This window comes from Polypterus senegalus, chromosome 3 (genome assembly GCF_016835505.1).
Source record: "Polypterus senegalus isolate Bchr_013 chromosome 3, ASM1683550v1, whole genome shotgun sequence".
In the NCBI taxonomy this organism is placed as follows: domain Eukaryota; kingdom Metazoa; phylum Chordata; class Cladistia; order Polypteriformes; family Polypteridae; genus Polypterus; species Polypterus senegalus.
In genome coordinates, this window is record NC_053156.1 from 306,482,197 (window position 1) to 306,498,461 (window position 16,265).

The 16,265-nt window shown below is 43.2% G+C and overlaps 1 protein-coding gene across 4 annotated transcripts in view; it reads left to right on the plus strand.

The window, feature by feature from the left end:
- LOC120526420 overlaps window positions 1-5,043 on the plus strand; it is a 12,092-nt gene extending 7,049 nt beyond the window's left edge. Inside the window, exons 1-8 of one of the 4 annotated variants that reach the window (XM_039749591.1) lie at window positions 1,323-1,821; window positions 1,896-1,943; window positions 2,080-2,602; window positions 3,037-3,101; window positions 3,249-3,322; window positions 3,429-3,470; window positions 3,560-3,612; window positions 4,679-5,043. In XM_039749591.1, the coding sequence (XP_039605525.1) occupies window positions 2,567-2,602; window positions 3,037-3,101; window positions 3,249-3,322; window positions 3,429-3,470; window positions 3,560-3,612; window positions 4,679-4,948 (540 nt within the window). In that variant the 5' untranslated portion in view covers window positions 1,323-1,821; window positions 1,896-1,943; window positions 2,080-2,566 and the 3' untranslated portion in view covers window positions 4,949-5,043. The other 3 variants (XR_005633149.1, XM_039749593.1, XM_039749592.1) reach the window with 3 other exon arrangements.
- The last annotated feature ends 11,222 nt before the right edge of the window (window positions 5,044-16,265 follow it).

Genomic DNA, 16,265 nt, shown 5'->3' on the forward strand with positions numbered 1-16,265 from the left:
TTTCTTGTTCTTGTAATAATTCTTGCAGCGCATTTTGGATTAACTGGAGGCTGTATAAGAACAGTTTGAACAGCCAGTGAACACCGCATTGCAGTAGTCAATCCTACTAGAGATAAATGCAATCCTGTTTATTTAGAAAGCGCCTTAATTTCCTAACATTTTTAAGATGGAAAAAACATGTTTTGGACGACTTTGTAATATGCGCTTTAAATGACATGCTAGAGTCAAAGATAACTCCTAGATTGCGGGCTGATTCAGTAAAATTAATTGGGATTCCAACTGAGTTAAATGACGACAAAATATTGCTGTGATCAGCGTCATTCCCTCCAACAATTAACATCTCTGTTTTATCTGTATTTAAAGACAAGTAGTTCTCATTCATCCATTCCTTTAATTCACTAACACAACTAATTAAAGACAACATCGGAGAAACTTCATTTGATTTAAATGAAAGGTATAACTGGGTGTCATCTGCATACGAGTGAAAATTAACATTATGTTTCCTAATGAGAGATCCCAGTGGAAGCATGTAAAGTGAAAACAGTAAAGGTCCCAGTACTGAGCCCTGCAGGACACCATATTGAACTTCTGTGTATAATGATGGAGTACTGTCAGCACATTTCTGTACATACTGGAATCGATTTGATAAATAAGAACTGAACCAAGCGAGCACGGGGCCTGTAAGCCCAACATCGTTTTCTAGCCTGTGCAGTAAAATAGAATGGTCAATGGTGTCAAATGCTGCACTTAAGTCCAACAACATAATTACAGTGGAGTTTCCTTCATCAGAGGATATCAGAATGTCATTTACAACCCGTGTTAGTGCCATTTCTGTACTATGACCAGTACGAAAGCCAGACTGGAATTTCTCAAATAAATTGTAATGCGTAAGGTGTGACTGAAGCTGACTGGCGACTACTTCTAGTATTTTAGAGAGAAATGGTAAATTTGAAATAGGCCTCTAGTTATTTAGTATGTGTGGGTCGAGGTCTGACTTTTTAAGTAAAGGTTTAATGACTGACACTTTTAGTGCATCAGGTACGGTGCCATGCAGTAATGAACTATTGATAACGGTTAGAATAGGCGCTGCAAGAACATCCATTGCACTTTTTACTAGTTTTGTTGGCACTGGATCTAGGGAACAAGTAGTGGGCTTCATTTTAGTAATTAAAGTTAAGACTTCCTGGTGAGTTACACGATTAAAATTACTAAAGTGCTGAATGCAATGTGCGACAGGGTCTGCTAAGCTAGTATTTGGTTTGTACTGTGATGCTGAGATCTGGGATCTTATATTTTTAATTTTCTCATTGAAGAAGTTCATAAAGTCTGTACTGCTAATATCTGATGGTATTTTGCACTGTTGATCTGAATTGCCATTTGTTAATTTAACCACGTCCCCAGTGCATTCAATAAGTCACCCAGGAACATTTCAAGCAGCCTGTCCAGCCACTGCAGTCGCATTTAATGGTGAAAATGACAAATTTGTGAGTGTAAGTGAGTGTTGCAATGTAAACTAATACTGTTTTATGTGTATTCCAGGTCAATGTGGAATTCATTGTGAAAGTCTCACAAGTCTGCAGAATGTGTAGAGCATGCTATGCCACAACATATGCGTAATATTAAGATGTGGGCAGTTTATGTTAAAGGAAATTTGTATGTTTAATGGAAATTGTACAATGGTCATTTGCTATTTTGCCACAGATCAGGTTTGTAATGGATACCAAACTGGCACAGACTGAGAGACTTTTGGAAGTGGGAGGAGTCTGGTTGACAAGATCAGATTTTAAGACAATTGGACCAGAATCTTGAATGGAATCCACTGTAAGTTGTCAAGCAATTACTGCATTATATGGAATGTTCTAAATAGTTCTTAACATTTAGCTTCTGTTTTATAGATTGGTAATGCATGCTTACACTTGGTGCAACAAATTTCGAGTCTAAAGGTATGTTCCTACTGTTAATGAATATACACATCCACTAAGGATGGTGAAATATTTCTATTTTTGATGTTTGTACTGATATTTTGATATACAGAAGAAACTAAATTGATACATTTAGGTTTTGAATTGTTCTGTGCAGGGGAAAGACATTTACATGGGAGATTTGTATGTCACTGCCACTTGGGGGCCTCCAAGAAATCTTGATCCATTGCAAAGTTTACCTGTAAGAAGTTATCATTTCATATGTAATGAGGCCATCATTTTTGCAATATTCAAAGTACTAATTGTATGAATTTACTTTCTGTTTACTCATATAATAACATATTAATATTATTTGATTATAGTAGTTTTAATATTTACTAATATACTCATGAAGAAAACTTTTAGTGTTAATGTAAAAATGCCTTACGCATGTTTACTTATTTTTTCCCTGCAGGAGAATTGGCCAACATTCTCAAATTCTATTGTCTCCTGGACAATAGAAATCACGATCAGGATTTGACTTTGTAAATGTCGTAATTAACCTTTTTTTATCTTTGATACCTAAAGACATTTTAGATCAGCATTTTTTTTTTTTTGCTTTGATTCATTTCTTGCTCCTTTGCTCATTAGGCCTTCCAAGTCAGATGAATAGCAATGACTGTGGAATTTTCATGTTGATGGTATGACCAGTTCATATTTTAACTCTATTTCTGTGTATGTCTGTATATAATGTTGTGTCCAGGTTTCTTTTTGTGGTTTCTCTGTAGAATGCGCTGCACTGTATATCATCCTTGAGGCCCCCTTTGACTTTAATGAGTGTCTCAACTCATCTTTCATTGCAGTATTTGTGGAGGGAGGATTGTATCTGGTTGTGGGTACCCGTTTTTGAAACCTTCGCCAATTTGTGTTGAGTTACGTTAATTTTATTTATATAATTTCTTGTTTGTTAGTTTGTTTTACTTTAAGCATACTGTCCCTAGTGGTTTGGATGTTCCAGAAACACCTACCTTTCAAAATCCAGTTAATTTAAATGCATGTTTGTAATGGTTTGCATAAATATTTTTATAACATAAAACTTCGTTTTAATAACTTGATTACGTTTGATCCTCTTTAGAATGACATGCCAGCTTTGAGGACGTGGTGGTGTATAATGTTGCCTGAGAACTCAAGCCCCAAGGGGTAGATGAAGTTTAAATTTCCTTTAATAACTTTTTTGTCAGTTCTGCGGTAATGTGGCATTCATGCTTAGCCATGTTGTAAATCAAGAACAAATAATTAGAAGGTTTACCATTTTATATTTAATGCTGTTTTTTTAAATCACTGGAGGAAATACTCACATTGGACTGAGTTAGCAAATGTCCTTCTAAATGATGACCAAGAACAGAAGAAAAAACGAGAAGGTACAGAAATGATGCACAGCTTGGACAGTGTCATTTTTGTGCATGTTCTTTTGGTTCATTTAGTAACATTTCCCTAGGTAAATATTATGCTTTTTTCTGTTTTCAGGTCTAGACTATACGGAGCCATTAATGAATAAACAGAAGATGGGTAAAGACTTGAACTACATCTGAAGTGAACAAAATGTCTCGCTATTCCATAGCACTGTGTTAATGAATGTTTCAAATCTTTTCTTTTAGAAGAAGCATCAGCCTCTCTTCTCCAACATCTAGCACAGGGCACCAATGAGCAGGTTCAGACACCTCATTTTATAAACTTACATAAGATAGATGGGTTACATTTTGTTGATGTTGGCTTAAAATGCTGACTATATAGTGAATAAAATGTAAGAAACAAAATGTGTGATGCTTGTCTCAGATGCATACTGTTAATCTTTAACCAGTAGGAGTCAAAGCCTAAAAAACTTAAAGCCTGTTTTACCTCAAATAATGGCCGATTAATAAAGACATGCAGGTTAGATGTATTGGCGAGTCTAAATTGTCTCTGGTGTGTGTGTGTGAGACCTGCGGTGGGCTGGCGTCCCGCCTGGGGTTTGTTTCCTGCCTTGCACCCTGTGTTAGCTGGGATTGGCTTCAGCAGACCCCTGTGGCCCTGTAGTTAGGATATAGCGGGTTGGAGGATGGATGTATTAATAATCTAGTGATCCAATACAGCAAGGTTAATAATGGATCACAAGATTACCTCACTCTGTATATTTTTCTCACCATTATCTGACTCAGCATTGCTGTGTTTTTGCCTAGTCACCAATATTTCCTAATGCCTAATAAACATTGCTAAGTTTCTAATGGATGTAATTGCCCCATCATCAGCTGCCATTACCTTGATCCAAAAGTCTTATCAGCCATCTGGCCAAAGGAGCGACCCCATCTTCCACTTATCTGTGTATTTAACCGTCCCGCTCCTACCCTCTGAGTTGTAAATTCTGCTAGCGTGCCCTTGAGTCTGTTGGCACAGGTAATCTCCTAAAGGACGTGATTACTTTTCCATCATTATCTTACAATGTAAGAATTATTTTACTGCCTTCTGGCCACAAGAGTCTTCATCTCTTATTTACTTGGCTCATTCCAAAACCTCACTTTTGTCAATATTGGTGGCCTTACAGATTACGTTGGAGAGAAGGTACAGTATGGGTATTAGCCTTTAATATTTAACTCTTACATTGCCTGAAGCCACTGATTACACTTTATGTGCTGAAACTACCTATTGCAAGAACTAAGACTTTATGTCCTTATAGTTTTAATTTCTATTTAAGCTTTATGATGACCATTTACAGATTTCTTTTTTCTTAAATATTACAGCATCTTCTGGAGGCAGAGAAGTGGTGTACTGAGAATAATTCTGTCTTCAAAGGGCAAGTCTCACTCCCTTCATTACTCTCAATGGAGAAGGACGACATAGAGGAGACCCTTCAAAAATTTGATTTGTTAACTGAATTTCCAGAAGAAGAGGAGAGGGAATACGTCCTTGAACCATTTACCTTCCTTGTTTCAGAGATGGAAGATATGCATCTGTTTTTAGAGAATATGAGAGGAAAAAGAAAAAAGACTGCGTTTTGTAAGAAAATGTAACATAAGCATACATGTCCCTCATTGTTCTATTACCTATAATTCTAGTTCTTTTTTTATATTTTGTTTAACTTTTTGCTAATAAATGTTGCAAACCAGCTTCATTTTTAAGCTATTCTCTCAGATCTGCATTTGCATTAAAATAATGTTTTTAAGGCAAGGCAAAGTTTATTTATAAACAGCATTTTCAACAGCCAGAACTGAACTGAAATGCTGTACAAAAAATGGTAAAAGACGCAGTTAAAACATCCAGTATGTACTGTGAACGCTGGCCCCGGCACAGACAGACGGACGACATATTTTCACCCAACACACTTTATTTACACTATTTACAATTATATAAAAGTCACGTGCACTCACGAACCCCAGTGCCTCTCGCACTGAATCCCCCAAAAGTCCAGGGCCTACAGTCTCTGTGCCTTTGCTCTGGCCGCCTCCTGTCCTCTCTCCAGCTCCGTCTTACTGCCTCCCGACTTCCACCAATGCCTGGAGGGAGGCGGCCCCTTTTATGGGGAGCTGGATGGGTTCCAGCTGCTTAACGGCGGCCACACCCCTGTGTGGCGGAAGTGCCGGCCGTGCACCCGGAAGCCATCTGTGTCTCCCCGGTCGTCTTCCCCCCGGCACTTCCTGGTGTGGCGGAAGTGCCGGGCTCCTGGGATAAACAGGCACTGTGGCCACGGGTCCCTACAGGGCTGGGCTTCCAAGCCCTGTACCCGAGGCCCCCTGCATAACCAGGACGGACGCCCCCACTCAGTCTGGAGGAGGCACACGCCCTCCTCTGGTCCTCCAAGGCGTCCCAGCCGGGCTCCATCCTCGGCCAAAGACCACACGGGGTAAACCGGCATCGGGGCGCCGCCTGGCGGTGGCCACGGGCCCCTACAGGGTAGGGCTTCCATGCCCTCGACCCGTGGCTCCCAACAGAACCAGGACAGACACCCCCTCGCAGTCTGGAGGAGGGATAGGCCCTCCTCACGTCCTCCTGGGCGTCCGACCACAGTACACATCGCATAACTGCAAGAATAACCATTACATAAAAGATCAACTCTAAATGTCCACAGTCTTACATACAAAATGTATTTATAATCATGCATATACTGTACATGACCTAACTTATACAAACAGGGTCAAGTGCTCGTGAGAACAGATAAGACGTCATTGAGTTTGACTTCAGGTATTCAGTATTGGAGTAGATCTAACATAATAAGGCAAGCCATTCCAGAGAAAAGGATATTTCTTGTATCTGAATGGAGGCATCTTAACCAAAAGTTTAAAACATATTTTTACACTCTGTAAAAATTCATATATAACCATAATAAATTGTTTAAGGGTTACCAAGATTTCATTCATTGTTTAAACCACTCAGTCCTCAACAGGGTCACCGGGTAGGGTGCTGAAGCCTATCTAAGCCAGCATGGGGCGCAAGGCAGGAACAAACCTCGTCAGGGAGCCCTGGCATTGCAGGGCAGACATACACACACCAAACACATACTAGTGCCAATTTTTAGCAACACCAATACACCTAACCTTTACGTCTGAGGAAGAAAACCAGAGCACCAGGAGGAAACCAGCAGACACGAGGAGAACATGCTGACTCCACTCAGGGAGAACCAGAGACGTAAACCTGGTCTCCTTTCTGCGAGCCAGCAGCGATGCCACCAACGGTTTTCAAAATACAGAATCATTTAATAAATGTTGGTACTTCAAGTATTAAACACCTTACTCACTCATGTGATATCATTTTAAACCTAGTTTAACAACACCACTTGAAATTAATCAGCATTGTAAGTGCAGTGTAGAATAAAATTCAGAAAACACATTTCAAGACAATGGAGGATGAAGGTCCCCACATATGCTGTATTATTTTAAACATTGTACAATACAAACAATTTTAAAAGCCTTTTTGTTTTCTTTTACATGGCTTTGATCATCACTCATTTTACAACATAATAAATTAATGTCATTAATGGAACTTTCCCTTTTATTGAAGGAGGTTCCAGAAATAATGTAACAATAATTTTAAGTATTTTAAATGATTGAATTCACTAAAATAGAAGTTAGAACAACCACATGCATATTTAGTATGGTGTTTCCTTAATCTAAAAAAATATGTCTTCTTTCTTTAACTATTGTGGCAGGTGGCTGGGTGTGGTCGCCAATCAGCCACCTACTTAAGGAGCCGCCGCCCTGCAATCAAGGCTGGAGTCGGGTGAGGAGGAGGAGGAGGAGGAGGAGGACAACAACAACAAGGTCGTGGCAGTGGCAGTGGCAGTGGCAGTGGCAGCGAGGAGAGGCGAGGCCCGAGTGTGTTGTGTTGAAAAGACAGTGGCTAGTGAGAGCCTAGACTTTGGGGAACTGGGGGTTGGTGGCAGTGCACTGTGGTAAATATTGTGAATAAACGTGGTGTGATGGGTCAAATGGTATCCGCCTGTGTGTGTCCGGGCCGCTATACTTCACACTATCGAACCCTGAATCGTGTTATGAAATTGATTTTTTTCATTCTAAAAAGAACTACAACAATAATAATATAAACAGAAACTCGGATTCTGGTCTGGCATATTAATAAAGATTTTATCATCTTTTAGGGTTACAGGGTTAATCAACGTTACTTTCTTGCAAGTAAATCAATGTGCCAGAGGACAGACGCTAAATATTGGGGGAGTGTCGTGGAAGGCCAAGTCTGCGACCTGCAGCCGGACCCTTCTCATGGGGTACTGCGCCCTCTAGTGTTTGGAGGTGGATTCGGGCGTTCGGGACTTTTCTTTTGATACAGCTCATGGGCCGAAGGACTTCTTTTTAGCGGCTACTCTCAGTTTAGAAGACAAGGACGACACCGGAAGTGGGCCGCTGAACCGAGCAGTGGGTGCAGGGACTGTCCGGAAAACCAAATCGCAGCGGTACGTACTGCCAATTTGAAACAGGAATGCGACGAGGGGAGAGAGATAACCGACAGTCTGGAGAGCAGTAACCGCGACTGTAGTCATTGAGCCCCACGTGAAGGGCCTCCTCAGTTCTGTTGTGCTCCGCGGGCTCCAATAAGGTCAAGGTTCAGACGGTTACACTTGGCTTGTCGCTTTCACGGGTGTCACTTTCCACGCCAGGCGTGCGCCACACAGTGAAAGTCGATTCTGTTTCAATCCGTGTCTTTGTGCCGAGCGTGAAGCGCTCTGATTCGGCGCAGGCACATTAAGTCCTGAGTGCTACGCCTCTCTTTACGCTCGTGCCCCTCGCAGCGCTCGCTCGACTTTTCACAGATGTTGGCATTCGGCCTTTGCGAGGCGTCACGGGAATTACAGAAGTCTCGGAAAACGGAATCTCTTCAAAGTGATCTCGCTAACAAAGTGGCGGGCCGATTCTCACCGTATAGCACCAAGCGCCGATTATTACTGTTTGATTTTCTTGACACCCAAGAGCTCTGTGCAAAGATACGTTGTCGTCTACTGTATACGTGTCCACAGGTTGTTTTATATTGGAAACGTTACATTTTGTGGGTTTTATGTTTCAAAAAGATGTTGGTTTGAATAAACAATTTTTAATTCTGTCTTTCAAAATGAAATTTTCAGCTGGCACTGCTGCGTGTCGGGGATTGAGATACTTTATGATTAATTTTCTCCTAAACATTACATGCACTTTCGAACAAAGCTGATTTAAACTGATTACATGTGTTAAAAGATAAACAGGCTGGTAGCCACCTTCTTTAGCTGTGTGCCCCCTTTGTACCATCCACTGGAGGGGTCACACATTTGCACAAGTGGGGCATTTCCATGACACGGCGAGCTGGAAGATGGCATAGCGTGCTGTTACGTTATATAGCGCCTGTGCCACGTGGAGTCGCTGTGTTGAGTTTCCTCCCTGTGCCTTTTTATGTATTCTGGTTTGCCTCTAAAATGTTAGATTGTAAATTCTGCTTGTGCATTTGTTTCTGTTATGAATATTGTTTTGCCATCCTTCTGTTTTATGGTGACCGCGAGGGGGCGGGGCCTCGTGACGCTGTAGCTCCGCCTCCAGGCCCGTATAAGCTGGTGACAGCCTCAGTGCCCATGCTGTGGTATTAGTGCCAACTGCTCATGTTCAGCTCTCCTTTGATTTTTGGATTTTGACCTCATTGTTGTTAAGTGCTCTGTGCCTCAAACTTATTTTTCTTTCATTGTCCTTAATGTGTTTTGTTGTCATAAGTTATGTATCATTTTAATTATATATTTGTTTATTTTTTATTATGGGAAAGGTGCTACATAAATACATGTAGTAGTATTATTATTATTATTTATACCTTGCCCCCTTTTTGTGGAGACTAAGGGATTGGGGTCTCCTGGCCGGCCAGCATAAGGCTGTAACTTAACTTGGGTGGGTGGGCTTTGCTGGACCCTCGTCAAACATCTTGTGATGTTCCAGTGTGCCAACGGGCGTAGTGCTGCTGTGGTGGCAGTCGTTGGTTGTTTGACTCCCACTCTGTTTTCTGGATTTTGGTATCCAAACTCATTTTTTTGAAAGTGCTTTTTGATTTTCTTGAAATATTGCATTACTGTTGTTTGTTTTTCGTTGTCTTTTGATTTCTTTGTTACTGGATCTTCCTTTTGTTTCCCTTTACCCGTTTCCCTTTCATTTCATTGTAAAAGAACTTTGTTTTGGTGTTTATGGCCAGGGGTTTCATACGCTGCTGTTCTCCATGTTGACGTTGAAGCCTGGAGGCCACAAAGCCTGCCTTTGACTTTGGGTGTCAGGCCTGCTTTGTGTTATTGACAGCTGAAGCCTCATTCTGGAGTTTGTGAACCCTGCAGCTCTTAACTCATTGCACCCTTGTGAGTTAAAACGTGTAATAATGCGTGTAGTTTGGCCTCCATATTGTAAGAAGCACATAAAAGGTCTGGAGAAAGACAAGCGAGGGCAGCAGGCACAGACTAAAAGTCAAAGGCACAAAGACGCAGACTCCAATGTCTTTAATGCTTTTCTAAATCTGCTCCGCTGTGTTCTGTCCGCAGGGACAAAGAGAAGCTGCCAGTTCTGGTGACAAATGCAGAAGGGAGGAGAGCTGTCTGGGTGTGCAGGAGCCTCCGCTGATGGCATGTGACTGCAGCTGTGTGACCACACAAGGGACGAGTAATGACACGTGGGGTGTCGGAGGCTGGCGTTACACTTTAAATGTCTGCTGTGCTCTGGACGGTCAAACTGGAGATGCACAGGAAAACCCAAAGACTGGAGCGGTCAACATGCAGCTGGAAATCTGCTCGAGTAGCCAATGATTGAAGAGAAACCATCGATTGACTGGTGTGCTTTGTAAAATGTGGCCTAACAGAGTCCTGCCAAGCTGAATCTCACCCGTAGGCGACCAGAAAGACCCTCCATTTATGTGTGGAGGCAAACTCAAAAACTTTGAAAGGCAAAGGGTCAGGCCTGCCAGCACTTCCCACTGGTTTTCTTTCCTTCTGCTGGTGACCACTGGATGTGCTGGCTGTCATTGGTATCCTTTGGTCATATCTTACTGTCATGGGTTTGGTGTACACCAGAGAGTGAAGGCCTTCTGTCAAGGACACTCGGGTGCAGAACGCAACAGACAAGGGCAGAATCTCAGACCACACAGGAGTCTCGGTGTACGCCATGGAGAACATTAAAGGTGAAGACGGGGAGTGGGAGTCGGGGCAACTTCAGACTAAAGAGGAGGACTGGCAGTGGAGACAAGTCGTCATTAAAGAGGAGCCTGAGACGACGTCTGATGCCAGTGATCTGCACAATAACGAGGGGATCAACAGCCTCAAGGCCGAAGACCTCAAGTCGGAGTTGGAACCTCAGCTTGTGTGTCCAGATGAGGAGGGAACTGGAGCAGACGTGATGAAGAGCGGACCTCAGAGTGTCCAGGTGAAGACCGACCCTCTGGACTGTGACGTGAAGCCAACTGAGAAAGCGTCAGGTTCAAGGAATTGTGCTGAAGGTAAGAGCTGAGGAGATGATGGAGATGAGCGTTTTCTCTCATTCTCTTTGTCATTGAATTTGGAAGTGCTGGTATGTTTTGAATTCTCAATTCTCAGTTCTGTTGTTTGATTATTTAGTCCTGACACCTTTACGATTTTAGATATTACAGACGACCGACATGAACACAGCAGCAGGCGTCCTGCCCAGGGTGTCAAAAGAACCGACACTTTCGTTAGCGGTCGATACCAGCATTCCAAAAATGTGAACGGTTTTAGGTTTTGTCAGTGCTGGTGAAGTTGAGTGAAGTTGGCGCTGGACTCGTGAAATTCAAAGAAGACCCATTCCTGGTTTTGTAAACATGAATGCTTCTCACTAACGTAACATTTGCTTTGCCTAAATTACAAATAAAGACATACAAAATATTTATCAATTTATATGTAAAATCTCACATCACAACAACACTTCATGTCAAAATCTTGGCGTTAGTACTAAAACAGGAAAAACGTTTGTCTTTTAGGTATGTGTTCAACATTTCATGCATTTCCTGCCATCCTACACTTACATAGACAGTAGATCTCTGTAGACACAGAACCCACGTGAAATGCATGCGTTCCAAATAACGAGATATTTTTTGAGCCTACACAGCTCTGGGTACCTGACTCCCTGATAAACAAGGCCGGAGCTGGGAGAGGTTTCTGAACTTTTAGTGGAGGTCGGAGGGATGGGATAGCGGGCTGCTTGCTGTTTGGGCTTATCGACACATTTACAACACAAAAGGCGGTGATGGAGGGGTGCGAGCGGATTTAAGGTGGGCCGGATTTATTGTGTGTGTTTTTGTACGCTTTGGTAATTCAGTGTTAACTGAGATAACCTTGCAAACTGTGGAGCACAAGAGTAGGAGGTTTTAGAAGTAATCTGTGACTGTTTTGTAAGACAGTATGTTAGAGCACCAACACGGTGGGACGCCTCTCAGGATTTTGGATTTTGTAATAATCAGGACAGAATTGAGGGTGTCAAGGTGATTGGACCACTAGGGTCATGTGACCATAATAAAGATTAAAAGTGTTAAGTTGAACTTTGGTAGGGCAAATTCTGCGCATGTCCAAACCAATCCAATCTCGCCTCTCTGACTTTGTCTCTAAACTGTCCAACCCGATCAGACCCCCTGATGTCCTCATTTCTAATTCTTTTCACCCTCATCACACCCAATGTAAATCTTTAACTCTGCCACCTCCAGCTCTGTCTCCTGTGCCACCGTCACCACCCCATATCACACAGCTGGTCTCACTACTGTCCTGTAGATCTTCCCTGTCACTCTCGCTGATACTCGTCTGTCACAGATCACTCCTGACACTCTTCTTCACCCACTTCACCCTGCCTACACTCTCTTCTTCCCTTCTCTTCCACACTCCCCGTTACTCTGTACTGTTGATCCCAAGTACAGTAATCCCTCCTCGATCGCGGGGCTTGCGTTCCAGAAAATCCGTGAAGTAGAAACCATATGTTTGTGTAGTTATTTTTAGATATTTTAAGCCCTTAACTCTCCCACCCTGTTAACATTATTAGAGCCCTCTAGACATGAAATAACACCCTTTAGTCAAAAGTTTAAACTGTCCTCCATGACAAGACAGAGATGACAGTTCTTTCTCACAATTAAAAAAATACAAACATATCTTCTCTTCAAAGGAGCGCCTGCATCAGGAGCAGAGAATTTCAGAGAGAGAAAAGCAAACAATCAAAAAATCAATAAGTGTGCTTTTAAGTATGCCGAAGCACCGCAATAAAGCAGCATTTTTTAGGGGAGCGTCCGTATCCACTAGGCAAACAGCCCCTCTGCTCACAGTCCCTCCGTCAGGAGCAGAGAATGTCAGAGAGGGCGAGAGAGAGGCAGAGACAAGCAAACAATCGAGCACCGAGCGGGAAGCACATCGTATATCATTGAGGAGTTTTAGTTAATATGTAATACGTGCTCTGATTGGGTAGCTTCTCAGCCATCCTCCAATAGCATCCTTTGTATGAAATCAACTGGGCAAACAAACTGAGGAAGCATGTAACCTAAATTAAAAGACCCATTGTCCGCAGAAATCTGCAAACCAGCGAAAAATCCGTGATATATATTTAGATATGCTTACATTTAAAATCCGTGATAGAGTAAATCCGCGAAAGTCGAAGTGCGATATAGTGAGGGATTACTATTTAAACTCATCCACCTTTGCCAACTCTACTCCCTCATCCTCACCATTCCGCTGACCTCCCTCTCATTCACACAAGTATTCTGTCTTGCTGGTCCTACTGATCTTCATTCCTCTCCTCATATCTCCACCTCTCCAGGGTCCCCTTCAACCTGCAGATCACAATATCATCTGCAAACATTGTAGTCCACGGGGACTCCTGTCTAATCTCGTCTGTCATCCTGTCCGTCACCATTGACAATAAGAAGGGGCTCACAGCCTATCCCTGATGTAATCCCACCTCCGTCACTCCCACCGCAGACCTCACCACGGTCACACTCCCCTCGTTCATATCCTGTACCACTCTTACATACTTCTCTGCCACTCCCGACTTCTTCATCCAATACCACAGCTCCTCTTAGTCATCCTGTCATTTGCTTTCTTCAGGTCCACAAAGACACAATGCGACTCCTTCTGTTCTTCTCTAAACTTCTCCATCAACATCCTCAGAGCAAACATCTCATCTGTGGTGCTCTTTCTTGGCATGAAACCATCCTGCTGCTCACTAATCATCACCTCACCTCCACTACTCTTTCCCATAACTTCAAGCTGTGGCTCATCAGTTTGATCCCCCTGTAGTTACTGCAGTCCTGCACAACCCCCTTATTCTTAAATATCCGCACCAGTCCACTTCTTCTCCACTCCTCATCATCCTCTCACTTTCCAAGATTCCATTAAACAATCTGGTTACAAACTCCACTGCCATCTCTCCTAAACACCTCCATGCTTCCACAGGTATGTCATCTGGACCAACGGCCTTTCCATTTTTCATCCTCTTCATCGCTGTCCTTACCTCCTCCTTGCTAATCCATTGCACTTCCTGATTCACTATCTCCAAATCATCCAAACTCTCCTCTCTCTCGTTCTCTTCATTCATCAGCCTCTCAAAGTACTCTTTCCATCTTCTCTTCCTCACTTGTGAGTACGTTCACATCTTTATCCTTTATCACCCTAACCTGCTGCTCATCTTTCCCAGCTCAGCCCCTCTCTGTAGCCCACTGGTCCTTTTCTCCCTCCTTAGAGACCAACCTCTCATACAACTCATCATACGCCTTTTCTTTAGCCTTCGTCACCTCTCTCTTCACCTTGCGCCTTATCTCCTTGTACTCTTGGCTACTTTCTTCATCTCTCTGACTATGCCACTTCTTCTTCATCCTCTTCCGCTGTATACTCTCCTGTACTTCCTCATTCCACAATCAGGTTTCCTTTTTCCTCCTTCCTCTGTCCAGATGTCACGCCAAGCATCCTTCTTGCTGTCGCCCTTACTGCATCTGCTGTAGTTGCCCAGCTGTCTGGTAACTCTTCACTGCCACCCAGTGCCAGTCTCACCTCCTCTCTCAACTCAAAATTATAGACTTCCTTTTTCATTTTCCACCATTTGATCCTTGGCTCTGCCCTCACTCTCCTCCTCTTCTTGATCTCCACTGTCCTCCTACAGACCACCATCCTATGCTGCTTAACTACACTTTCCAATGCCACCACTTTGCAATCTCCAATCTCCTTCAGATTGACTCTCTACATAGGATGTCATCTACCTGTGTGCATCCTCCTCCACTCTTGTACGTCACCCTATGTTCCTCCTTCTTCTTAAAATATGTATTCACTACAGCCATGTCCATCCTTTTGACAAAATCCACTATCCTCTGACCTTCTTCATTCCTCTCCTTGACACCATACCTACCCATCATCTCCTCTGTTCCCTTCACCAACATGTCCATTGAAATCTGCTCCAATCACCACTCTCTGTTCATCACTTCATCCAACTCACTCCAGAAATCTTCTTTCTCCTCCATCGCACAACTTGGAGGGTATATGCAACATTTATAATCACACCTCCAATTCCCAGCTTCATAATCGTCACTCTGACTCTCTTTTCATCTCTTGACGTGCTGTTCCTTCAGAATAACCCCGACCCCATTTCTCCTCCCATCCACAACTTGGCAGAGTAATTTGAATCCACCTCCAATACACCTGACCTTACTCCTCCTCCATCTGGTCTCTTAACATGCACAGTATATCAACCTTCCTTCTCTCCATCATATCGGCTAACTCTCTCCCTTTACCAGTCATAGTGCCAACATTTACGGTTCCAACCCTCACTTCCACTGTCTTAACCTTCCTCTTTTCCTCCAGTCTCCGGACACACCTTCTCGCTTTTTCTCTTTTCCTCAACAGCTGCCCAGTTCCTCCAGTTGCTTACAGTAATGATAGTGGCCATTGTTAACCTGGGTCTCAACCGATTCTGTATGGAAATCTGCATTGTTGTCCACATGTGACTCTTCCTGACATAACCCTCCCCATTTATTGGGGATTGGGACTGACACAAAGAAACACATTGGTTTGTGCACAACCTTGGCTGGGTTAGTACAGCTACATTACCATAATGCTTCAAAATGCAGAGCCTGAGAATTCAGGGACTCCCAGCCCTTTGGATCATGTTGGCTCATCATTGTGCAATGCCTTATTTAAGTGCTAAGCTATTGAGCATTAACACTAGAATTACCAGAGCCTACGAAAAAACGCATAGATCCGTCCCACCTTAAATCCCTTCACACCTCTCCATCAGCGTCTTTTGTCCTTTAAATGTGTTGATTAGCAGCAAGCAGCCTACTATCACATCCCCCCACCCCGCACAGTTTTCTCAGCTGTTTACCTGCTGTGGTGGATGGCTTCATATTCCGGCCCTCATCCCCAGGCCACCAGGAGCAGCTCTCCCAACAGCATGGATGTGTCCTGAGTTCCAGCAGGGCATCATAGACTCTGTAGTTTTTATACCCAGCCCTGCTGGATACCTTGGGGACCACAAGGAGTCGCTGTAGGGAGGCTGATGGACTCGTATATGCCCTATAACCCGGAAGTACGTCATAATCCCGTGACAGGAAGAAATGACGTGCTTCCGGGGTGAAGATAAGGACTATTTACCCTGACCCGGAAGGAAGAAGGAATTGTGGACTGTTGGGCAGGAACACCTCTGGGTCAGGGAGTATAAAAGGACTATGGGAACTCCCAGACGGCGAGGTGAGCTGGGTGGTAGGAGGGCAACGCGTCTGGGAGTTGGAGGATTGGTTATTATTATTATTGGAGTATTGTATTTGGTTTATGAGTAGTGTGGAGTGGAGGGTGCTTAGTGCACATTATTATAATTAAACAAATAATTTTAGCACTTTTACCTGGTGTCTGGCGTG